General features: G+C 58.7%; 1 protein-coding gene across 1 annotated transcript; it reads left to right on the forward strand.

The window, feature by feature from the left end:
- Nucleotides 1–793: 793 nt before the first annotated feature.
- On the forward strand, nt 794–19,865 carry LOC141991219 (solute carrier family 2, facilitated glucose transporter member 9-like). Its single transcript, XM_074959482.1, has 12 exons — nt 794–1,141; nt 5,673–5,771; nt 6,859–7,019; nt 7,442–7,566; nt 8,110–8,255; nt 10,009–10,141; nt 10,743–10,930; nt 11,421–11,531; nt 12,932–13,033; nt 13,632–13,707; nt 17,010–17,137; nt 19,592–19,865. The coding sequence occupies exons 1-12, from the start codon at nt 1,097–1,099 to the stop codon at nt 19,829–19,831; spliced, it is 1,554 nt and encodes a 517-aa protein (XP_074815583.1). The 5' UTR covers nt 794–1,096; the 3' UTR covers nt 19,832–19,865.
- The last annotated feature ends 497 nt before the right edge of the window (nt 19,866–20,362 follow it).

Here is a 20,362-nt window from a genome sequence, read left to right on the forward strand (position 1 = left end):
TCCCATTCCATGGATGTCCTGCGTGAGCTTGGCTTGACAAGCAACGTACACGTGCAGATGACCCAACAGGTAACTTCTCTCCTGATCCGGATGCTGACGATACTTGTCAACGGTTTGATGCCGCCTTTTGTGGCCTGGTGATACGGATGCCAGCAGCCACACGCCACCATCCGCCCACCCCCTTGCTGAGCAGTGAAGGAAAAGCTGGCCGTGACCCGATGGCAGGATGGGCTGTTGCTGAGTGCACAGAGCTACCCGCTGAGGGGGTGCCAGGTTTGGATAGCCCCCGCCCAGCGAGTGAGCCGTCAGCCCGAGCCCCCGCCCAGCGTGGCAGGGGAGGCCGTCGGGTTTGGGCTGAGAAAGGCCGCCGTGATTTCCTGGTCTGGGTGCAGGCCAGCGGGGCAGGTGGGTCTCGCTCGACACGTGGCAACGCTGAGCCCGGACCCAAGCGCCTCCCGCCATGGAGACACGTGGCTCTGCGGGCTCCTCCGTAATCGAACCGGGCCCCTGATAGCCTGTGACCCTGCTCCTCCAGCTGCCTGCAGTCCAGGGCACAATCCACAGGCAGCTCCTTCAGCCCGGTGCCTTTGACGGGACCTCAGCCGGGGGCACCACATGAGCTGCTGAAGAAGCTGGTGGCGGCCGGCCACATTCTCCAGGGCAGATCTCCCCGGGGCTGCCCCGGTGCCCAGAGGGTTAAACGTGGAAAGGTCCAGCCCCTCCGACTAATGAGCTGCAACATCTCCCTCCTCCCGAAAGGCAAAGCAAATCACTTTAGCTGTCATGTGATTCCCTTCTGCCCTGCAGGGCTGAACCGAGGGCACCGTGCCCCACCTCACCCCGTTGGGTCGGCTGCCGCTGTGCAAGGCCTCTCGCCTCTTCTGCCCATCAATCAAGCGGGGAGGCCCCAGGGCCCACCTCTCCCTGGCCAGGAATCCTCCAATGGCTTCGCGGGCATCAAGCAATTCCCCCCCTCTCCCTCTGATTTTTCCTCCCTGCTTTAAAAAAAAGTCAAATAAAGTAAGTGCTGAAATGAGCGAGAGGGCTGCAGTCAGGCGGCCCCATCCTCTGCCTCTCTAGGGCCTGCATCGCCCCGATGGAGGGGAAACCTGCCCTGCACGCCCACCGACGGATCACCGGGGTGAGTGACCTGGCTGGGGGAGGGGGGCTCCTGGGCTTCCCTCCCTGGCCCCAGCCCACCCACTGCCTCCCTGCCAGGCTCTCTGCGCCGGCCGGCTGCCCCGGCTGGCGTTCCGGGTGGGATTAGGGGGATTAGACCTGCACGCGACTTGGGCAACCTGGAGCCGGCTGCAGCTCCCAGCTACCATTCCTGGGGCCGGGGCAGCGCAGGGATGTCGGCCACTGGGCTGGCATAACCCCCCTGCTTTGAGGGTTTGGGGGGGATATCTCAATTTGTCAGGACTGTGGGTTCTGTCCCAGTTCTGGGAGGGGAGTGGGGTGTAGTGGTTAGGGGGAGGGGCTGGGAGCCAGGACTCCTGGGTTCTATCCCGGCTCTGGGAGGGGTGTAGTGGTTAGAGCGGGGGCGCTGGGAGCCAGGACTCCTGGGTTCTCTCCCAGCTCTGAGAGGAGAAGAGTGGGGTCCAGTGGTTAGGGGGAGGGGTTGGGAGCCAGGACTCCTGGGTTTTATCCCGGCTCTGAGAGGGGTGTAGTGGTTAGAGCGGGGGCACTGGGAGCCAGGAGTCCTGAGTTCTATCCCAGCTCTGGGAGGGGAGTGGGGTCTAGTGGTTAGAGCAAGAGGGGGCTCCTGGGTTCTAGTCCCATCTTTGCTGTGGACTCACTGCGCAATGCTGAGGCAGACCTGGTACTGCTCGGTCCTGTGACATCCCTGGCTACGAGCCAGGACCAACACTGGGCTGTGTCCCGGGGGTGCGAGGGTTCGCTCACTCTCAGGAAGCAGTTGCACTAAGGAGAAGTTGCTGCCCCGGGGAGCAATAGGCAGCTTCGTGGCAGAGCCTCCCATGCAGGTGAGGCCCGTGTCAGGCCCGGCATGGGCTGGGCTGGGGGCGCTGCAGGCCCATGGCAGGAGGGTCCCCAGAAAAATGAGGTGCAGCCGGTGGGGTCTTTCAGGGACCCCCAGTCTCACCCAACTTGGGAACAAACCCTGTTGTATTCCCCCCCGCTCCCTGGTTCTGCATGGCCTCATTGGGGAGCAGTGAGCAAACCCCCCATTCCTGCACAGCGACCAGCTGGTTCCAAAGGGACCCCCCCCTCCCAGAGCCGCTGACTGAAGCGGGGCGCTGCCCAGGGTCGGCCCGGTCCCTGTTCACACCCGCTAGCTGCTGGGACTTGGGGATGGGCCTGGCTAGAACTGGGGCGAGGGGATTAAAAGTGACGGCTGAAGGAACTTGCTCCCCCTTCCCCCTCCCCCAGCCCTATTGGCATCTCCCACCCCTTTCGCCAGGCCAAGTTAAACAAGGGACCCCCCATCCCCACTCCCCAACTTTTGGGCTTCTACACAAAGGGCCAGAGGGAGGCGCTGCTGAGCCAGGCCCAGTTCTCCCCTCAGGGTGGCTGCAGAGCTAGGGAGTTTTATAACCAAGGCAGAGAGACAAAAATGGGGCGGGAGAAAGCGACGGAGAAACACTGGGGGTGGCGGGGGACGAGGGGGCTGGAAAATGCCCAGCGAGAGAGAGACTGGGAGAGAGGAGGCGTTTTCAGGCAGAAAGGCCAGTGGGCGCCGCCCGCTCCCCAACTGTCTAGGTCAGTGGTTCTCAACCTGCGGCCCGTGGGCCGTTTGCGGCCCATATGACATCCTCAGGGCCATACAGCCGGTCCTGGATGCGGCCCACAATGGTCAATAGGTTGAGAGCCGCTGGTCTAGGTGAAAGGTGGCGAAGCTGAGAGACGGGCAGAGGCCGTAGGGCGCACGCTGCGATTATCCAGCCGCGCCTCCCAAACAAAGCCCGTCGGTGCCAGTTTTCCAGGGCGAGTCCGGCCGTGCGCTCGCTGGTGAGATTTGTCTGCCAAGCCCCTCAGGAGGCAGACAGGCGCCTGCAGAAACAGCCCAACTTCGAAGCGCCGGAGGCTCTGAAGCGCCAGGGTTTGGAACTGGATTTCGAGGGCTGCCCGGCTCCCATCGCAGAAGAGAACCGGCATGTGGGGGCGGGGGGGCTGCAGCTGCGCTCCCCTGGCAGGGGGGCACGGAAGGGCCAGCGTGGGGGGAGCGGTGGGATGGCACTGAGCGGGTGAGGGTCAGGGGAGCGCCGGTGGCGGAAACACGATCCAGTGGCTGGAAGTTGAAGCTGGGACTGGAAACAAGAAGTACATTTTGAACAGTGAGCGTGGCGGCAGGGGCAGCCTGGGGTGATGGTGGTGCTGGGCCATTGCAGGGCAATGCAGTGACAGGACGCCTTCCCAGGGGGTGGGGACCATGCCACCCTGCCCTCTGTTGCTTTTTGATCCTGGGCAGGAGAGGTACTCAGCTGGCCACCCCCTTTCTCCATTCTGCCCGCTGGGGCGGGTTCCTTTCCTGCCTCGCTGCCCTAGCTGCACCAGGCGGGCACAACTGGGAGCGCATGGTTGATGCTGCTGCTCTGAAGCCTCTGCTGGGCCGTGTTGCCCATGGCCTGTTGCCGCGTGACGTCTCCTCGTGGGTGTCTGGCATCATCTTCAATCTGGACCAGTCCCTAGGTCCTCAGACCCAGGCTTTGGCTAGGCCTCGCTGATTCTTTCTGCAGAATAACCCCGAGCTACGGCCCTGCCCAGCCGCCCACACAGCGAAACGCTTGGCCGGGTTCTCCTCCTCTCGCAGCTCGATTATTGCCACTGTGCTAGGTGCTGTATATACAACAGTCCCCACCCCCCAGGAGATTACAATCACCATTGACCAGACAGACAAAAGGTAGGTGAACCCCATTTTACAGAAAGCGGAATGAGGCCCAGAGACATTGACTTGCCCCTGGTCACCCCAGGATGTCTTTGCACCTTGCGGGGGGGGACCCCAGTTCTTGTCTGACCTGTAACAGGTTACACAGAGCTGGGCTTAGCGCTCAGATCTGCTGAGTTCCAGCCCGGTACCTGAACCCCCAGCCCAGCCCGTCCGCTCCCTCCTGCCCTTTCTCCAGTGCCTGATGTTCCTTGGCCGGCGATGCTGAGCCCTGCGGCTTTCAACAAAGCTATCGGCAGGCCCAGCGCTCACCCCCCCCCCACCAAAACTCAGCCCCTGGTGTCTAGGCCTCAGACTCAGCTCTGTCCCCAGGTGTCCGGTGATGCCCCCCCCTCCCTGCGAGGGACAGAGGGTCACTGTCTAATGCACATCCCTCACTGGGGAAAGGTTTCGCCGCACACTCTGGTCTTGCCCGCTGGGGCTGGGCTCAGCCCGTCTTCTGCAGCGAGCTCTGTAATCGGTGTCGTCCTCAGCACCTTCCTTCAAGGCCCACAAAGCTCCGCTAACAGCTGCCCTGGTTGTTGAATTCTCCAGCCAAAAGGCCCTTTCGTGCACCACGGTTCTCTGAGGTGGAAAGTGTGCGTCAAACCCCGCCGGAGCCCTACCACTGTCTTCGGTAAAGGGGAAAGGTTAAAAGACAGGCTCTGCCTGCTCCCCGCAGCGTAGGCTAACGAGCGAACAGGGATGGCTTCGGTTTCCTGCTGGAGTTCAGCTGCAGGGTGATATCTTGCAGGGTGCAGGTCCAGTCTGCCCACTCGGCCGTGCGGCTCTCTGGGGCCTGGAAGGAGTGGCTCCTTGGGGGGATCCGTCTGCCTTCGGGACTCCTCCCCGCCCTTCCATTTGCAGCCTTTGCTGCTACTTTCCTTCTCTTTCTGTTCTCCACCTGCGAGGCGACCTTTACTTCTGACGCCATGTCATGTGTCCGATATGGGCTGATGACTGGGCTTCCAGCCCAGAGAGAGACCCCAGGTTCTTTCATGCAGTGCCAGGGCAAGCTGTTGCATGCTCAGAGAAGCTATGAGAGAGGCAGGGTGCGGGGAAGGAGTATCTTTTATCGTACCAACGTCTGTGGGTGAGAGAGACGCGCTCGTATCTCTAATAGCCTGGGCCCGACACGGCTCTGCCACCACGTACGTCGCACACGGCGCCAGCCCGTGGCTGACCAGTGTAGCACCGCTGAGCACTCGGTTACTAAAGTCCCTGAGAGAGCCCAGCCCACGACAGACCAAGCCCAGAGCCTTGCATGGGACCCGGGAGTGAGCATATGGGGCAGGGGAGCTTGCTGGGCCTCGGGGGCACTCCAGCTGGGCTGCCAGGCATCGCTTTGGCTGCAGCCAGGTCAGGCGGCCACAGTGAAAGCTGGGAGAAGCTGGAGCCACGTTGGGTGCATGGGAGCATCCGGTTTTCACCGCTGGGGCCAGCTGCGTGTCCCACCCGGGTGACCTGTGGCCGGAGACGCTCGACTGGCGGTGGGATTGGAGCTCCAGCCGCTCCTCCTCACTGCCCTTTCCCCGGGGCCCAGCGGGAGCCAGGTGCCCCCCATCCTGCAGGCAGGAGCTCCTGTGCTGGGCGCACAAGGGTGGAGAGATGAGACACACAGCCCCCCCCCAGCAGCTCATTTCACTTGTGACCTCGCAGAGAGGGGCTGGGTGCGGGGCGGGGAGAGCAGCTCACGGCTCTGCCGTCTTCCCCCTCCTGCCGGGGCTGCGTCAGACCCCTGGCCAGGGCTGCACTGACGCCTGCTCGTGTCTCTCCTCTCTCCCAGCACCTCACCTTTCCACTGCTCGCCACCACCCTGCTGGCTTCCTTCGGCTCCTCCCTGCTTTACGGCTACAACCTGGCGGTGGTGAACTCGCCGGCTGTGGTAAGAGCTGTGTCTGTCTGTCTGTCTTTGCGGGGGAAAGTCGCTCCCTCCCCGGACTGGGAAATCCTAAGCCAGGCAGATACCTTGACCCAGCGGGTCTCCAGCAGGCAGATGAATTATACTGACCGCAGTGCGGCCACCTCTGGGGTGTTGAGCAGCAGGCCTAGGAGCAGGAAAAGAGAGGCAGCATCCAGGTGACGCTGCGGGGAGAAATGAGGGGATCAGGACGGGATCACCTGAGCCAGGAGGATGCCCTGCTCACACCCCGACTCTGACGAAACGCCCCATGGGAACTTTACTGACCACGACCGGGCAGGACCAACATTTACCCACCCCCACAGCGCCCCCTAGCACCATGGCTTAGCGCTGACGTGGAAGGAAGAGCCTCCCCTTACTAATTACCTTTGGGAAGTTCTCGCACTGGTACTAACAGGTCGGATCACAAAGCATCGTGGGGTCAGATCAGGGGCTTGGTAACCCAGCCCCCCCGGCACAGGGAGCAGCAGAGCGGGTTGAAGATTTCCTAGGAGAACGGTTTTGCCGTTTTGTCGAAATCTAAACTTCCCAGGGAAACGTGTCCTTTTTGACGACGTTTCACCGGGAAAAGACTGTGAAGCCACGCGTGGGCCCCGGTCGGACTGTTTGCTTTGACCTCGCCAGAATGGCCCGTTTCCGTTGGTCATCTGGAAACCGTTTTGGTTTGAAATCCGAGGTGGTTGTGGACAATATCAGATAACTTGGAAGGGAAGCTCGCGGCGTTGCTAAAACGGGAGGTTTCAATGGACCCGAAACGATGTATTTCCCGGAATTCCCTGGCGCAGGACATTTTGAAATTGGCTGTTTTCGTTCCTGGTTTGGAATGGAAGTGAAGTTTGAAATGTTGGGATTTCCCGCCCCCCAAATCCTGCATTTCAAGCCGCTCTGGTGCGAGGGGAAGCGGGACCAGCTCTCTGAGGTGCTGAGAGAGGAAGCCCTGAAATGATCAGGAGCTGGGTGTGTTACAGACACATTCAAAGACGCCGCAGGGCCGGCAATCCAAGCGCCGTGGGCACCCCGCTCTGCTAGCCCCCGTCTCTCTGCCTTGCAGCACATAAAGGCCTTCTACAACACCACCTGGTCCCGGCGCTACGGGCAGAGCCTGAGCCAGGAGCTGCTCACCGTCATGTATTCGCTGACCGTCTCGGTCTTCGCCCTGGGGGGGCTGGTGGGCTCGTTTCCAGTCGGGATGCTCGTCACTCGATACGGGAGGTAAGACGGGTGCAGGAGGGGGGCAGGACAGGGGGCCCATAGGGGGTGCACCCGTAGCCTGGCTAGAGGAAATAGAGGGGAGGATGGTGGCTTGTCTGCCCCGGTGCCAGTCATGGGGTGCCCGCCTCTAGACCAGATGGAGCAGGGGGATGCCCATCAAATGGAGCCAGCAGCATTAAGCCCTGCCAGGGATAGCGGAGAGGAGAAGCCAGCCTGACACATGCCCCACTCTTATGGGGGCAGGGAGAGCTGCCAGGAATGCCCCCCCCCAAGCTCCCCATGGGGCTGGGATGGAGAAGAGCAGGGAACGGCTGTTGGATGGGGGAAGAGAGAGCACGGAGCATCCTGCGGGAGCGTCATGCCCTGCAGAAGGGGGGCCCATGCCAGGTGGAGGGCTGATGTCCTGCCTGCCCCCCTGCTAGGAACGGCACCCTTGTGCGGAGCACGCTGCTCGTCTTCCTGGCCGGCTTTCTGATGGGCTTCAGCCGCTACCTGGAGTCGCCCGAGATGGTCATGGCTGGCCGCTTCGTCATGGGGCTGCATTCAGGTAACGCCCTGCGTGGGCTGCCCCACCGCCTTCCAGGGGCTTTGCTTGGCTCCGGCACCCAGCCAGGCCCGCCTCGGCGCTGGCCCTGCTCCACCCCTCACTAACCCAGCGCCTGGCGGGTTTGCATCTCCCTCTGCGGCAGGAACGGGACCCGCCGGTGCCAGCCCAGACGCGCACATGGCCGCGGCTCTGTCCGGCATGGGGTTGGGCTGCTGCACGGGCGGGAGGAGGGAGGCAGGACGGACCCGCTGGGGCAGTGCCCATCGCTGGTGCCCTCCTGGGGGTCAAAGTGGCTCATGACCAAGAGCGGTGTCCCGGGATTGAACAGCCAGCCCCAGGGCTTTCTGGGAGGAGAGGAGCTTGGCTGGAGCCTGCCCGGGGAGCTGCTCCTCCGTCCCAGTTGGGGTATTGGGTCTAGGGGGGATCCAGAGGGTGCCCTGCCTGGTGCCCAGTGTGACTCCAATTCCCTCCCCCGCCGCCTCCACATCCCGCGTGGCTGCTCCTTGCCCTGCCCCCCTCCCCCCGTCTCCTTCTCCCCCCCAGGTATCTGTCTCAGCGCGGTGCCCATGTACCTGGGAGAAATCGCCCCCAAGACCCTGCGTGGCTTCCTGGGCCTGGTGCCCAGCATCTTCATCTGCCTGGGGGTCTTCTCCGCTCAAGTCCTGGGCCTGCCGGAGCTGCTGGGGGAGGTCAGTGCTGCTGAAATGCCCCTGAACCGCTGCTGCTTCCTCCCAGCCCCCAGCCCCCGTGAGCTCCGGCCCCGCGGGAGGGTGGCCAGGGATGGGGGCGTCTCCTGGGGGTCTCCAGGATCCCGTGTCCGCTGTGCAAAGCGCTACGCTTGGGGAGGAAAGATCACATGCACAGCTGTGCACGGGGCCTGCCTGGTTCTGCAGCTGCTCTGCAAGAACTGGCTGCTCTGACAAGGATCTCAGGGTTCCAGGGGCTCTGCCAAAGAGGCTGAGATCAGGCCAGGGAGTATTAACTGGGTGGCCGTACGTCCCACCCGGGAGGTGATCGTCTCGCTCGGCTGGAGTCCTGTGTCCAGTTCCAGGTGCCGCACTTTAGGAAAGTGGGGGAGTCCAGCGGAGAGCAGCAGAGAGGATCAAAGGTTTGGAAAGGCTGATCTCTGAGGAAAGGTTAAAACCCTGGGCATGTGTAGTCTGCAGACAGGAGGGCTGAGGGGGATCTGGGTACAGACTGCGCATATGTGAAGGGCTGGTAGCAAGGCGACAGGGATCAATTGTTCTCCATGTCCACTGAAGGCAGGACAAGAAGCAATGGGCTTAATCTGCAGCAAGGGAGATTTAAATTAGACATTAGAATCATAGAATGTCAGGGTTGGAAGGGACCTCAGGAGGTCATCTAGTCCAACCCCCTGCTCAAAGCAGGACCCATCCCCAACTAAATCATCCCAGCCAGGGCTTTGTCAAGCTGGGCCTTAAAAACCTCTAAGGAAGGAGATTCCACCACCTCCCTAGGTAACCCATTCCAGTGCTTCACCACCTTCCTAGTGAAAAGGTTTTTCCTAATATCCAACCTGAACCTCCCCCACTGCAACTTGAGACCATTACTCCTTGTTCTGTCATCTGCTACCACTGAGAACAGTCCAGATCCATCCCCTTTGGAACCCCCTTTCAGGTAGTTGAAAGCAGCTATCAAATCCCCCCTCACTCTTCTCTTCTGCAGACTAAACATCCCCAGTTCCCTCAGCCTCTCCTCGTAATCATTTTCGTTGCCCTCTGCTGGACTCTCTCCAATTTGTCCACATCCCTTCTGTAGTGGGTGGCCCAAAACTGGACACAACACTCCAGATGTGGCCTCCCCAGTGCTGAATAGAGGGGAATAATCACTTCCCTCGATCGGCTGGCAATGCTCCTACTAATGCAGCCCAATATGCCGTTAGCCTTCTTGGCAACAAGGGCACACTGCTGACTCATATCCAGCTTCTCGTCCACTGTCATCCCCAGGTCCTTTTCTGCAGAACTGCTGCTTAGCCAGTCGGTCCCCAGCCTGTAGCGGTGTATGGGATTCTTCCTTCCTAGGTGCAGGACTCTGCACTTGTCCTTGTTGAGCCTCATCAGATTTCTTTTGGCCCCATCCTCCAATTTGTCTAGGTCACTCTGGACCCTATCGCTACCCTCCAGCATATCTACCCTCTCCCACCAGCTTGGTGTCATCCATGAACTTGCTGAGGGTGCAGTCCACCCCATCCTCCAGATCATTAATGAGGAAAGGTTAAAACCCTGGGCACATGTAGTCTGGAGACAGGAGGGAAACGTTTCTAACTCTATGGTAGTTAAGATCTGGAATAGGCACCTGAGGGAGGTTGTGAAATCCCATCACTGGAGGTGTCTAGGAAGGAGGTTGGACAAACACCCCTCAGGGGTGGTCTGGGTTGATTTGGTCCTGCCTGAGCGCATCTCCCTGCCTGGCTCGTTGCAGGATGGATACTGGCCACTCATCCTGTCCCTGGTGGTCATTCCCGCCCTCCTGCAGCTCCTGCTGCTGCACTGGTTCCCCGAGAGCCCCCGCTACCTTCTGATTGAGAAGAACAACATCCGGGAGGCCACGGATGGTGAGTGGAGCCCTCCTGGCAGTGGGGGTGGCTGATGTATCCCCGAGGGCCAGGCTGCTCCCAGAACCGTGTGAGGGGGGTTTAGGTCTTACTGTGTCCTACCCCGTCCCAAATCCCAAAGAGACACATGATCCCGGAACTGCAGGCCCAAGAGCCCCCGGACCAGATTCTGTGCTGGTGCAAATCAGCTACGGCTCTGCTGACCATCCAGAGCACTGCCTCCCCCCTCCCAGCCCAGCCAGCTGCGGGAAGGCTCCTGCCTGCTCACCTCTCCAGCATCCCGGGTTCAAGCCGCAGTCCGTTGTGCTGCAGAGGTGGCTGCATCCTCCCCCAGCCCTGACCCAGCAGAGGGACGTCCTCTGTGCTGGGGCTGCTGACAGGGGAAGCCGGGGAGGGCCATGTGCGGAGGGGCATTTCCCTCTTTGTTGCACCATAAAGTGTCTGGGTGCCTCCAATCCTCCTGACTTCAGCCGCACACCCCGGCGGGGCAGGGCAGGGCCTGTACAGATGGGAACTGAGGCACAGGGGCGCACAGCTGGGAATTGAGCCCAGATCACCTGAGTCCCAGCCCAGTGCCTTAGCTTTGCACCGCTCTCCCCAGCGCTGCGCTGGTTCCTGGGGAAGGACGACGTGCGGGACGTGCTGGAGGAGATGCAGGAGGAGCAGCGCTCGCTCTCCTCTGTGGAGACCATCTCCGCCTGGCAGCTCCTGCGGGATGGCTCCGTGCGCTGGCAGACCCTCTCCGTGGTGGTGATCAACATGGGCATGCAGCTCTCTGGGATCGATGCGGTAAGTGCTGCCAGGCCCACGCCCCATGCCCTGGAGGGGAGCTGCCCTCGGCCCCCCATGTTCCCTGCCCCAGAGGGGGGCTCCCCCAGGTCCCCCTGCACCTTCGGCCCTGGTGGGGAGCTCACCCCGTGCCCTGGAGGGGCTTCTGTCTCCCAAGAGCCTCCTGGCCCATTGACTCCTTGGCCTAGCAGGGAAATAGTCGTGCTGATCATGCAGCAGGCCCCTGCAATGGGGACCCTGGCCCAGGAGGAGCTAGGCTGAGCCCCCCAGCTCGTCTCACCCAGAACCAGCGAGCGTCCCTGGGTCGGAACAGCCTCCAGTCCCATCCCAAGGCAGGCTTTGAACCGGCGACTGGGGGGTTCCCGCAGTGCCATGGCCAGAGCCCCCAGGGGTGCCCCCACCCCTGCTTGTGGTTCCTGAGTCCCGGGGGGGCCTCTCTCCCCCGAGCTCCACCACTGACCCCCTGCTCTCCCCCCGCCCCCCTCGGCAGATCTGGTTCTACACCAACACCATCTTCCAGCACGCCGGCATCCCGGGACCCGAGATCCCCTACACCACCGTGGGCACGGGCGCCATCGAGGTGCTGGCCGGCCTGCTCGGCGTAAGTGTCGCCATGGCACCGGCAACACGGGGGGGGGGGGGGGCGTGACCCCCACTGAGCAGTGTTAACCGGGGTCGGGGAGGGGTCACAGTGGGGGGCTGGGAGGGGACGCAGGTGGGGGAGAGGGCACCGGGGAGGGGTCACAGCAGGTGAGATGGGGGACAGGAGGCAGTGCAGGTGGGGGGAGGGGTCACAGTGGGCGAGGTGGGGGGGTGCTGGGGAAAGGGGTCCCAAGGGCTCATTCTGGCTATACTAACTTCAGCGGAACAGCCCATAATAACCCCTGTGAGCTGAGCCCGTCGCTGGGCGGGGGGGCTGGTTCACGGCTTTTCCCCTCAGCGCCCAGCCGGCTGAGCTAGGAGCCCCCTTGCCCCCGGCTCCACCCCAGCCTGGCTTAGCCGGAGAGTTGGCGCCGCGCTGGGCGGATTTACAGCCCTCGGCCCGTGGGATTCGCGGGGCGGGCGGCCCCCAAGTGGCCTGGTCTGGGTGAGCAGCAACCCCGGGCAGGGACCCCAGCCCCTCAGCCCCCGGCCTCCCAGCAGCAAGCGGCCCCAGCCGGCGGGCAGGAGCTCAGCAGGCTGGCGGCCCCGGCGGGCTGATTGATCCGTGGCCCCCGATGGATGCGCCAAGATTGGGTCTAAAATTACAAGCATTTGTTCTGCTGCCAATACGCCCCCTGCTGCTGCGGCTGCTCTGGCTCCCCACGCCCGCCCCGCGCCCCAAAGCAGCTGCCTGCCTCCACTGGGCACTTGGGGCAGCTCAGGCCTGGCTGGGGCCAGCTTGGCCCCGCTGCTCTGGGTCACTTCTGCCCTGGGCCAAGGGATTCCAGCCCATGAGTGAAGGGGACAGGCGGCTGCTTCTCTGTCCCCTTTCAACATGCAAGGCCCTAGAATGCCGGTGGCCCCTGCTCTAACCACTAGCCTGCCCTCCCTCCAGGGCTGGGAAAAGAACCCAGGAGTCCTGACTCCACCAGTGCCCCCAGCTCTAGCCACTAGCCTGCCCTCCCTCCAGGACTGGGGAAAGAACCCAGGAGTCCTGACTCTGCCAGTGCCCCCCAGCTCTAACCACTAGCCTGCCCTCCCTCCAGGACTGGGAAAAGAACCCAGGAGTCCTGACTCTGCCAGTGCCCCCCAGCTCTAACCACTAGCCTGCCCTCCCTCCAGGGCTGGGAAAAGAACCCAGGAGTCTGAGAGGTTACCAGGTAAGTGTCCCACCCTCACCCTGAAGCTCTTGAGTCAGCCAATGAGAACTGGGTCTGGTGATGTCATATATTTGGGCTATGTGTTATTGACTGAGCGTGTTGTCGCTCTGTGCCCTGTGGGGCGGGCGGGTGTTGGGGGCTGGTGGGTCTCATGCCCTCTCCTGCTAACACGCCCCGTGCCGCTGGCCTTTCCCTGCAGTGCTTCACCATCGAGAAGCTGGGCCGGCGGCCGCTCATCATCATCGGCTTCTCCTTCATGGGCTTCTGCTGCGCCAGCATCACCTTGGCCCTGGTGCTGCAGGTAGGAGCGTCCCACCCCTGGCAGTGCTGGGGAGGCGCCTCGCCCTGGCACCTCCCTCTCAGACCAGCAGGGGCCAGGGCGCTAATCCCGGGTACCGCCCCCGCCCCCGCGAGCGCTGCTGGGCTCTCGCGTAGCCCCCGTCGGCTGGGCCCTGTAGCCGGCTGTTTCGGGACACGCTGATGAGTTACATTGGAGTGAGGCTGGAGCAACCCACTGGCATCACTGCAGGGCAGCCGGGGGCCGGATCCTGCTCTGGGGCTCGAACCGTGAGAGAAGCTTCTTTAGCCAAAGCCACTTTGCGTCTGGTGCAGGCTGGGAGAGAGCTGGGTGCGCAGGGGGGCTGCGGGTCAGGAGTGAGGGGCACCGGCACAGCTGGGCGGGCAGGACTGGGAAAGCGTGGGGCTGTGGGTCAGGACTGAGGGGCACTGGCCGAGCTGTGTGAGGACTTTGCCTGGCATGTTGCAGCTGGTTTTCTCTCTCTCAGCCCTTCAGTTTCCCACAGAGCAGCTCCCCAAATTTGCTTTGCAAGGAGGCGGTAACTGGGCTGTTAGTCTAACAGCGTACAGCCACCCCCAGCTTCTGCACCTTCCCTCCCCAGGCTACGGTGCCCTGGATGCGCTACCTCAGCGTAGCCTGCGTCATCGGGATCATCGCTGGCTTCTGTATGGGACCAGGTGGGTGCCAGGGCCTCCCTTCTCTAAAACAAACAACGGAATGGCTGGGGGCTGCATGTCGGGGCACCTGTGTGGAAGGAGGGAGCCTTAGACTGGACGAGCAGGCTGGGGGGCTAGTGAATGGGCAGAACTGGGTGGAAGAAACTTCCCAGATTCAGCAATGGCCCAAGTACATGAAGGGTCAGGATTTTCCTTCCTCTGAAACATCAGGTGACAGCACTGATGGGGACCGGGCCATTGAACTGACCCACCAGCGCTGGATACAGCGTGGTCGGATGCACCATGCCGGACTTGGTAGCCCAGTGGTTTGATCTGGTAGGGTAGGACGTGGCAGACTTGTCTGGGCCAATGGTGGGACCAAGGATGCAAGGTCCTGGGATGAGACCCTCGCACACCCAGATCCAGGGAGGGCTGCGATGAGATTGCTCCCCTCCATACCCCCCCCACATTTAGCAAACTCCTCAAGACCCTTCTGCACATGCTAATAAACTTCTCTTACTTACTTAGTAGGCGAATGGTTTTCCACCTTTAAATAAGCGTGGAAGTGAGAGCTCCCTAAAAATGATGAACGAGGCCTGGAATGGTTTACCCAACTGATGTATGAGTGGGGCTGCCAACAGATCTATAATTCATTCTCAGCCCAGAATTTATTTGCTGTAATTACATCTTTAATTAGGGTTTTAATGGCTCATTGTTCACAAACAATGATGAATCGGACTTAAAAATACATACATACATACATACATACATATATATATATATATTTTATTCCTGGCAAGCTGTGAGTAACGGTCCATCAGGGGCTGCTTTTCCCCATGTGAAATTTTTTTTGCATTAAGTATCTTCATTAAAGCATAAAGAAAAGGAGTACTTGTGGCACCTTAGAGACTAACCAATTTATTTGAGCATCAGCTTTCGTGAGCTACAGCTCACTTCATCGGATCCGATGAAGTGAGCTGTAGCTCATGAAAGCTTATGCTCAAACAAATTGGTTAGTCTCTAAGGTGCCACAAGTACTCCTTTTCTTTTTGGAAATACAGACTAACACGGCTGCTACTCTGAAACCTTTATTAAAGGCAGTGCATATGATTGCTTTCCTACTCTGGGAGGTTCTGGTCAAACCATCATGGTTAATATCATAACTGTACATATTGCAACAAACTCAAAGTCCCCTAGCTACTCAGGGCTTCAGGGCAACCCTGGGGATAGTACTGGCCTCTCGTGCTCCAAAAGCACAGGCCCCAACGCTTGAGTGAAAGGAGAATCTCCCTCAATTATTATCAGTATAGGGCAGATGAGACACAGTGGAACAGTTATGAGTTCACACACTAGATGGCAGTGGTGCATAAAGCCCCATCTTTTCTCTATGGTATTTTTAAATTCTTTGAAATACTGTTTGAATTAATACCTTGTGGTATCTGGATGTCTCAAATTGCTTTCCCCATGGGGTTGGATACAGGGTCAGTAATAGGATGCAGTCTTTCACCTTTAAGTAGCCAGTTCAAATCCAGCCACAGGTAAGCAGTGTCCAGCCGCCCTCACCTGGAATGAACAAGTGGTCTCAGCCCAGTTCTTGGTGGACAAATTGGGCCAATGAAAAATTTCCCATCAAAACTATTTTTCAACAGCACTTCGTAGAGCTGATCAGAAAATGGTATTTCCATCCCACAGGAAATTCCGACCTCTGATAAAATTTGTTTTTGTCCTGAATTGGGCTAAAAAGTTGGACTGTTTCACCAAATGAACCATTCCAAAATGTTGTATTTGAAAACACCGAAAACACCTTATCAAAATGTTTCACTTGAATAATGTTAGGTTTCAGAGTAGCAGCCATGTTAGTGAGCTGTAGCTCACAAAAGCTTATGCTCAAATAAATTGGTTAGTCTCTAAGGTGCCACAAGTCCTCCTTTTCTTTTTTTGAATAATGTTGTTAATAATTTTATATATATGTAAGTCTAAACAAAAGTTGGAATGAAACAGAGTCGAAAGGACACACTCCTTTGGATTTTGAATAGTTTCTAAACTTTTCTGCAGTAAACTGGTCCATCAAAAAAAAAATTTCAACCAGATCTAAAAATTGCATTTTCTACAACAAAACTTCATGAAAAGCGTCTGCTTTCTGCAGAAAACTTAGATTTTTCATCAGCAAATGGAATATCTGAAACCCAAATTATTTCAGCTGTGAAATCCTGCCCCGATGTCTCATGGGAGTTACAGTTCAGTTGCCCTATGGCCACTTTCTCCTCTATGGGCTCAACTCCTCAGCTGGACTACATCTCCCATGGTGCACTATGGCCAGGGGCTCCCAAGATGCACCACCTGCCCTGCAAAAGGTGAGGCCATGGTGCATTATGGGAGATGGAGTCCGACAAGGGAACCTGGCTTATAGAAGAGAATGGGCGCATGAGAGACCTGTACTTCAACTCCCATAAGGCAACGCGGTGGAATTTCCAAATTGAATTATTTCAGTTTTCGAACTTTGGCCAAAAATCAAAATTTTAAGTGGAAAAGTTTGATTAAAAGGATTTTTCATTTTCTTCAAATTTTTCTGCGGAAGAACAAACCTGTTGTGACCGGCTCTCTGGACCAGCCCCCCCGCAGCCCAATCAGCCGCCTCATTAGCAGCCTCAGCAGAGAGGCCCAGCCCCGGGGCTGAGCTGCTGTGCATTGGTGGGGGATGGGGAAGCTTGCCCGGCAGTAGCCCAGGCTGTACCTGCTCAATCGCTGGAGCCCGTTAGTCTCCAGGGCACCTTTGCCAGGGACCAGCCTGGCGCTTGGGGGCAGTGGCTGTGTGATGCGTGAGCCGTGTCTGGTTCTGGGAGGGGCAGGGCGCTATGCTGGGGATTGCAGAGTCGCTGGAGAAACCCGTGTTTTCTCACCAAGGGCCGCTCCCCTCTGGGCCCCGGAAAGGCACTTGCACAGCAGCTAGAGACTTGAGCAGCCAGTTCGGCAGGCTGCTGGACCCCCGGTGGGGCAGGCCCTGGGGGCGGGGAGGGAGAGAGAGGGTCCCGATTCTGAGATCACTCACACGCCTTTCAGTCCGGAGTCACTCCTGGTTCACGCCCCAGACCCCGGGTTTCACCTTGGCCTTTTCCTGGGAGACTCCAGGCTGGCACCTGGCTACTGACGCTCTTTACCCTCTTCCCCCACCGGATGCAGCCCAGAGGCGTCTGTGGGACTCGAGCCCCCTGGCACGTGGTCTCCTCATGGGCACCCGCCGCAGATTCCGCTAACCCTCTCGTTGCTGGATTGCGATCCCATGCCAGCATACAAGGTGTTTAACCCACCTCTCACCCGCCCAGCTGGCGTGCCCTTCCTGATGACCGCGGAGCTCTTCAAGCAGTCGCACCGCCCCGCTGCCTACATCGTGGGGGGGTCCCTGAACTGGCTCTCCAACTTCACCGTGGGCTTCGTCTTCCCCTTCCTACAGGTAATGACCAGCCATGGGTGTGGCCTGGGGTAGCATCCAGCAGCCCCAGTCAGGGATCAGGGTGCTAGGTGCTGTCCACGCACACTGGAAGATGGTCCCTGCCTCAGATAGCTAACAGCCCACCCATAGACGAGAGGTGGATACAGACAGATGGAGGAGCATGAGGGAATAATAGGACGAAATCAGAGGGCAGCAAGTTTTTAACAAGCCCAGTGAAAGACGGTCTCATGCCACATGTTGTTAACCTGAGGAACTCACTGCAGCAGGAGATGAAGTCGAGATAGATCACTTCTGCTGCACCCCACTGCCCCATACACTAGGCCTGTTACCCTTCACAGAAGGAAACTAGGTTGGTTGGGCATGATTTTTCCTTGACTGTAAAGTGCGACATTCCCCAGAGTACAATCGGGACCAATGAATAGCTGTGTCCCCTCAGTCCTCCAACCTGGGGGGTCCTTTATGCTGCTTTGCTCTGAGAGCTACCACTCCTGGTCTGCTCACATACAGCCTCCAGCATGCAAATCACTCCCGAGCCCCAGGTATACTGTCTGAGTGTCGTAGCCAGCCACTCATGAATTACACTGGAGAGCAGCACCAGCACATTCCCAGTCCCAAACGCTCCCCAGAAATGTCTGGCTGGTACTGCCCGGCATCCTCCTGGACAATACAAGCTCATATAAAGTCTGTCATTTATTAATAGAAAATCATACACACCCTTCTTGCTACCTCAAATAGAGTTTCCCAAACACTTCAGTTCAAACACGTTGCTTTAGATCAAACAAAACAAGAAGTTTATTAACTACAGAAAGAGAGATTCTAAGTGATCACAAGTAATGAGGCATAGAAGTCAGAATTAGTTTCAAGAAAATAAAAGTAAAATGCAACTAATGCCAAACTTAACAAAACTAAATGAATCCAAAGCAAAGGTCACTCTCATGTGTCTCTTCAGTCCTCCTGGCTGAACTCTTTTCAGGCAGGATCTCTCCCCCAGTCCAATGCTTCCTTGTTCTTCAGCTGTTGCTGATGCCAGGGGTAGAGCGAAAGGTAGAGGCGATGTAGTACACTTCTACTCCTTTGCTATAGTTCCTTCCCTTCTTTGGGAGTCATCTCCAGCCAAGGTTCAGGAGACAGAAAGTCTGTGTGGGTGGGAATGGCAAGCTGTTCCTTTGTCAAGATGTAGATTTTTTTTCACCCACACTCTCTTTCCTGCCAAAGAATGGCCATTTAACCAGGTGACGGCCCATTTAATCTGGTGGACACCTGGCCAAGGCATCAGCCAGCCTTTTGTCTGTGAGGAACTGGTTTGTGGCTGTTCCCCAGACTTAGAGCATGTCTTAGCAATACCATATGGTAGAATCTTATAACTATACATACAATGTTGCCACACACATTTTACCAGAACAATAATGATCAGCAAATTATGAGTTTTCAAATGATACCTTGCAAGCCGTACTTTGTACAAGATTTATCATAGGGGTTCAGACTGTCACAAAGTCCATGCTGGCAATTCTTCATAACCCTACTATCCTCCAGGGGCTTAAAACTGATTGTTTAATAATCTGTTCAGTATCTTTCTAGGTCTTGAAGTTCGGCTGACTGGTCTGTAATTGCCTGGGTCCTCTTTATTCCTCTTTTTGAAGATAGGTTCTGTGTTTGCCCTTCTTCAGTCCTCTGGGACTTCCCCCATCCTCCCTCAGTTCTCTCAAAAATAGCAGCTAATGGGGCAGAGATTGCTTCAGCTAGCTCCTTAAGTACCCTGAAGTGAACATCATCAGGCCATGCTGACTTGAATACCTCTAACTTTTACCTCTTTAACCTTTTCCTTCCCAGTTCTGGCTCAAGATCCTTCCCATGTTGTTAATAATAAGCGTGTTAAGCAGCTGGTCACCATTAACCTTCTGCGTGAAGAAAAATATCCTCGGGGGGAGCGTTCTCATGCTACAGGGGTCTCTCCAAGGGGCAGAATTAAACCACTGGCCAGGGACATCATGGGGGAGGCTCCACCTTTCTCTCTATTGGGTTTGCCCTACCTGGCCTCCTCACCTTGGGGCAAGGGCCCCACCTGTGGGAATGGACTTCTCCTGGCAGCCAGTCCCGTCCAGCGGGTCAGTGCCAGCACCCCATTGCGCACATGAGGAATGGAGGCACAGAGCAGCTAAGTGACTAGCCCATGGTCACGCATGGAAACTGTGGCGCAGCAGGGCCTTGAACCCAGGTCTCCTGAATCCTGGCCCAACATCTTACCCACAAGCCCAGCCTCCCCCTGGAATTGTAAGGCACCAGCCCCTGCTGAAGGGGAGGTGCCCAAGGCTCAGTGGGGCGGTGGAACAGCCCCGTGGGGTGGGAGGCAGGGAACAGGACTAGGGGCACGAGTGGGCTGGTGGGATGCAGTGCTAGGTGGGCCCGGGGCCAGCTGGGAATCCCTTCTGAGGCCGCGTTCTCTCGTTGCTCCAGATGTCAGCCGGCGCCTTCTGCTACCTGGTGTTCTGCGGGGTCTGTGTGCTGGTGGCGCTTTACGTCTACATCGTCATCCCCGAGACCAAGAACAAAACTTTCATGGAGATCAACCAGATCTTCGCCACCCGCCACCCCTTCCTCGCTGCCCCGGCTGGCGCCGTCAAGATGGTCCCGCTCGGCGGTTACGGGGCCCTGGAGAACAGCTCCCTGGAGCTCTCGGGATCCAGCCGGGAGTGACCCACTCTTCTTCCCCCTGTTGTAGCACCCCAGCCCTGGCGGGTCAGGCCGGGAGGGGGGCTGGGCTCAGATGGGGGTGGGGGGTGGTTGCTGAGGCTGCAGATTAATTCCCTTCCTTTAACCTCTTCCCGCCTGGCTCGGTCCCAAAGGCCGTGAGCGGTCGGTGGGGTTGGAGGCATCATGGGTGTGAGGGTCGCTGGGCCCAGGCTCTGTCCCTCCCCACCCCACCAGTTGCCTTCTCCTCCAGGAGTCCCAGGGCAGCTGCTCCAGGTCGCTGCTCTCCGGCCCTGCAGGGCATCGGGCCTGGATCACCCTGCACCTGCCCTGCATGGCGGAGTCGGTGCCAGCCTGGGGCGAAGAGCCAGCAGGCTCAGCAGCGGCCCACTGTCCCCGTGGTCAGGGGAGAACCCCTGCTCCCCGCAGGGCCTCGGCTGCCCCTGGCTGGGAGCCGAGTGGGGGCTCATCCCTGGGCTCCAGCCTGGGCGTTGGAGTCTTTCCTCTCCCCACCAGGAGCTCTCTGGGTTTTCCCCT

The sequence above is a fragment of the Natator depressus genome, chromosome 7 (assembly GCF_965152275.1).
Source record: "Natator depressus isolate rNatDep1 chromosome 7, rNatDep2.hap1, whole genome shotgun sequence".
NCBI classification, from domain to species: domain Eukaryota; kingdom Metazoa; phylum Chordata; order Testudines; family Cheloniidae; genus Natator; species Natator depressus.

Bases quoted from the DNA above. Each gene is read 5' to 3' on its own strand.
- LOC141991219 (XM_074959482.1), top strand. From the start codon at position 1,097: ATGGAGGGGAAACCTGCCCTGCACGCCCACCGACGGATCACCGGG. The intron at 7,020-7,441 runs GTAAGACGGGTG...CCCCCCTGCTAG, and splicing joins CTCGTCACTCGATACGGGAG to GAACGGCACCCTTGTGCGGA. The intron at 7,567-8,109 runs GTAACGCCCTGC...TCTCCCCCCCAG, and splicing joins CGTCATGGGGCTGCATTCAG to GTATCTGTCTCAGCGCGGTG.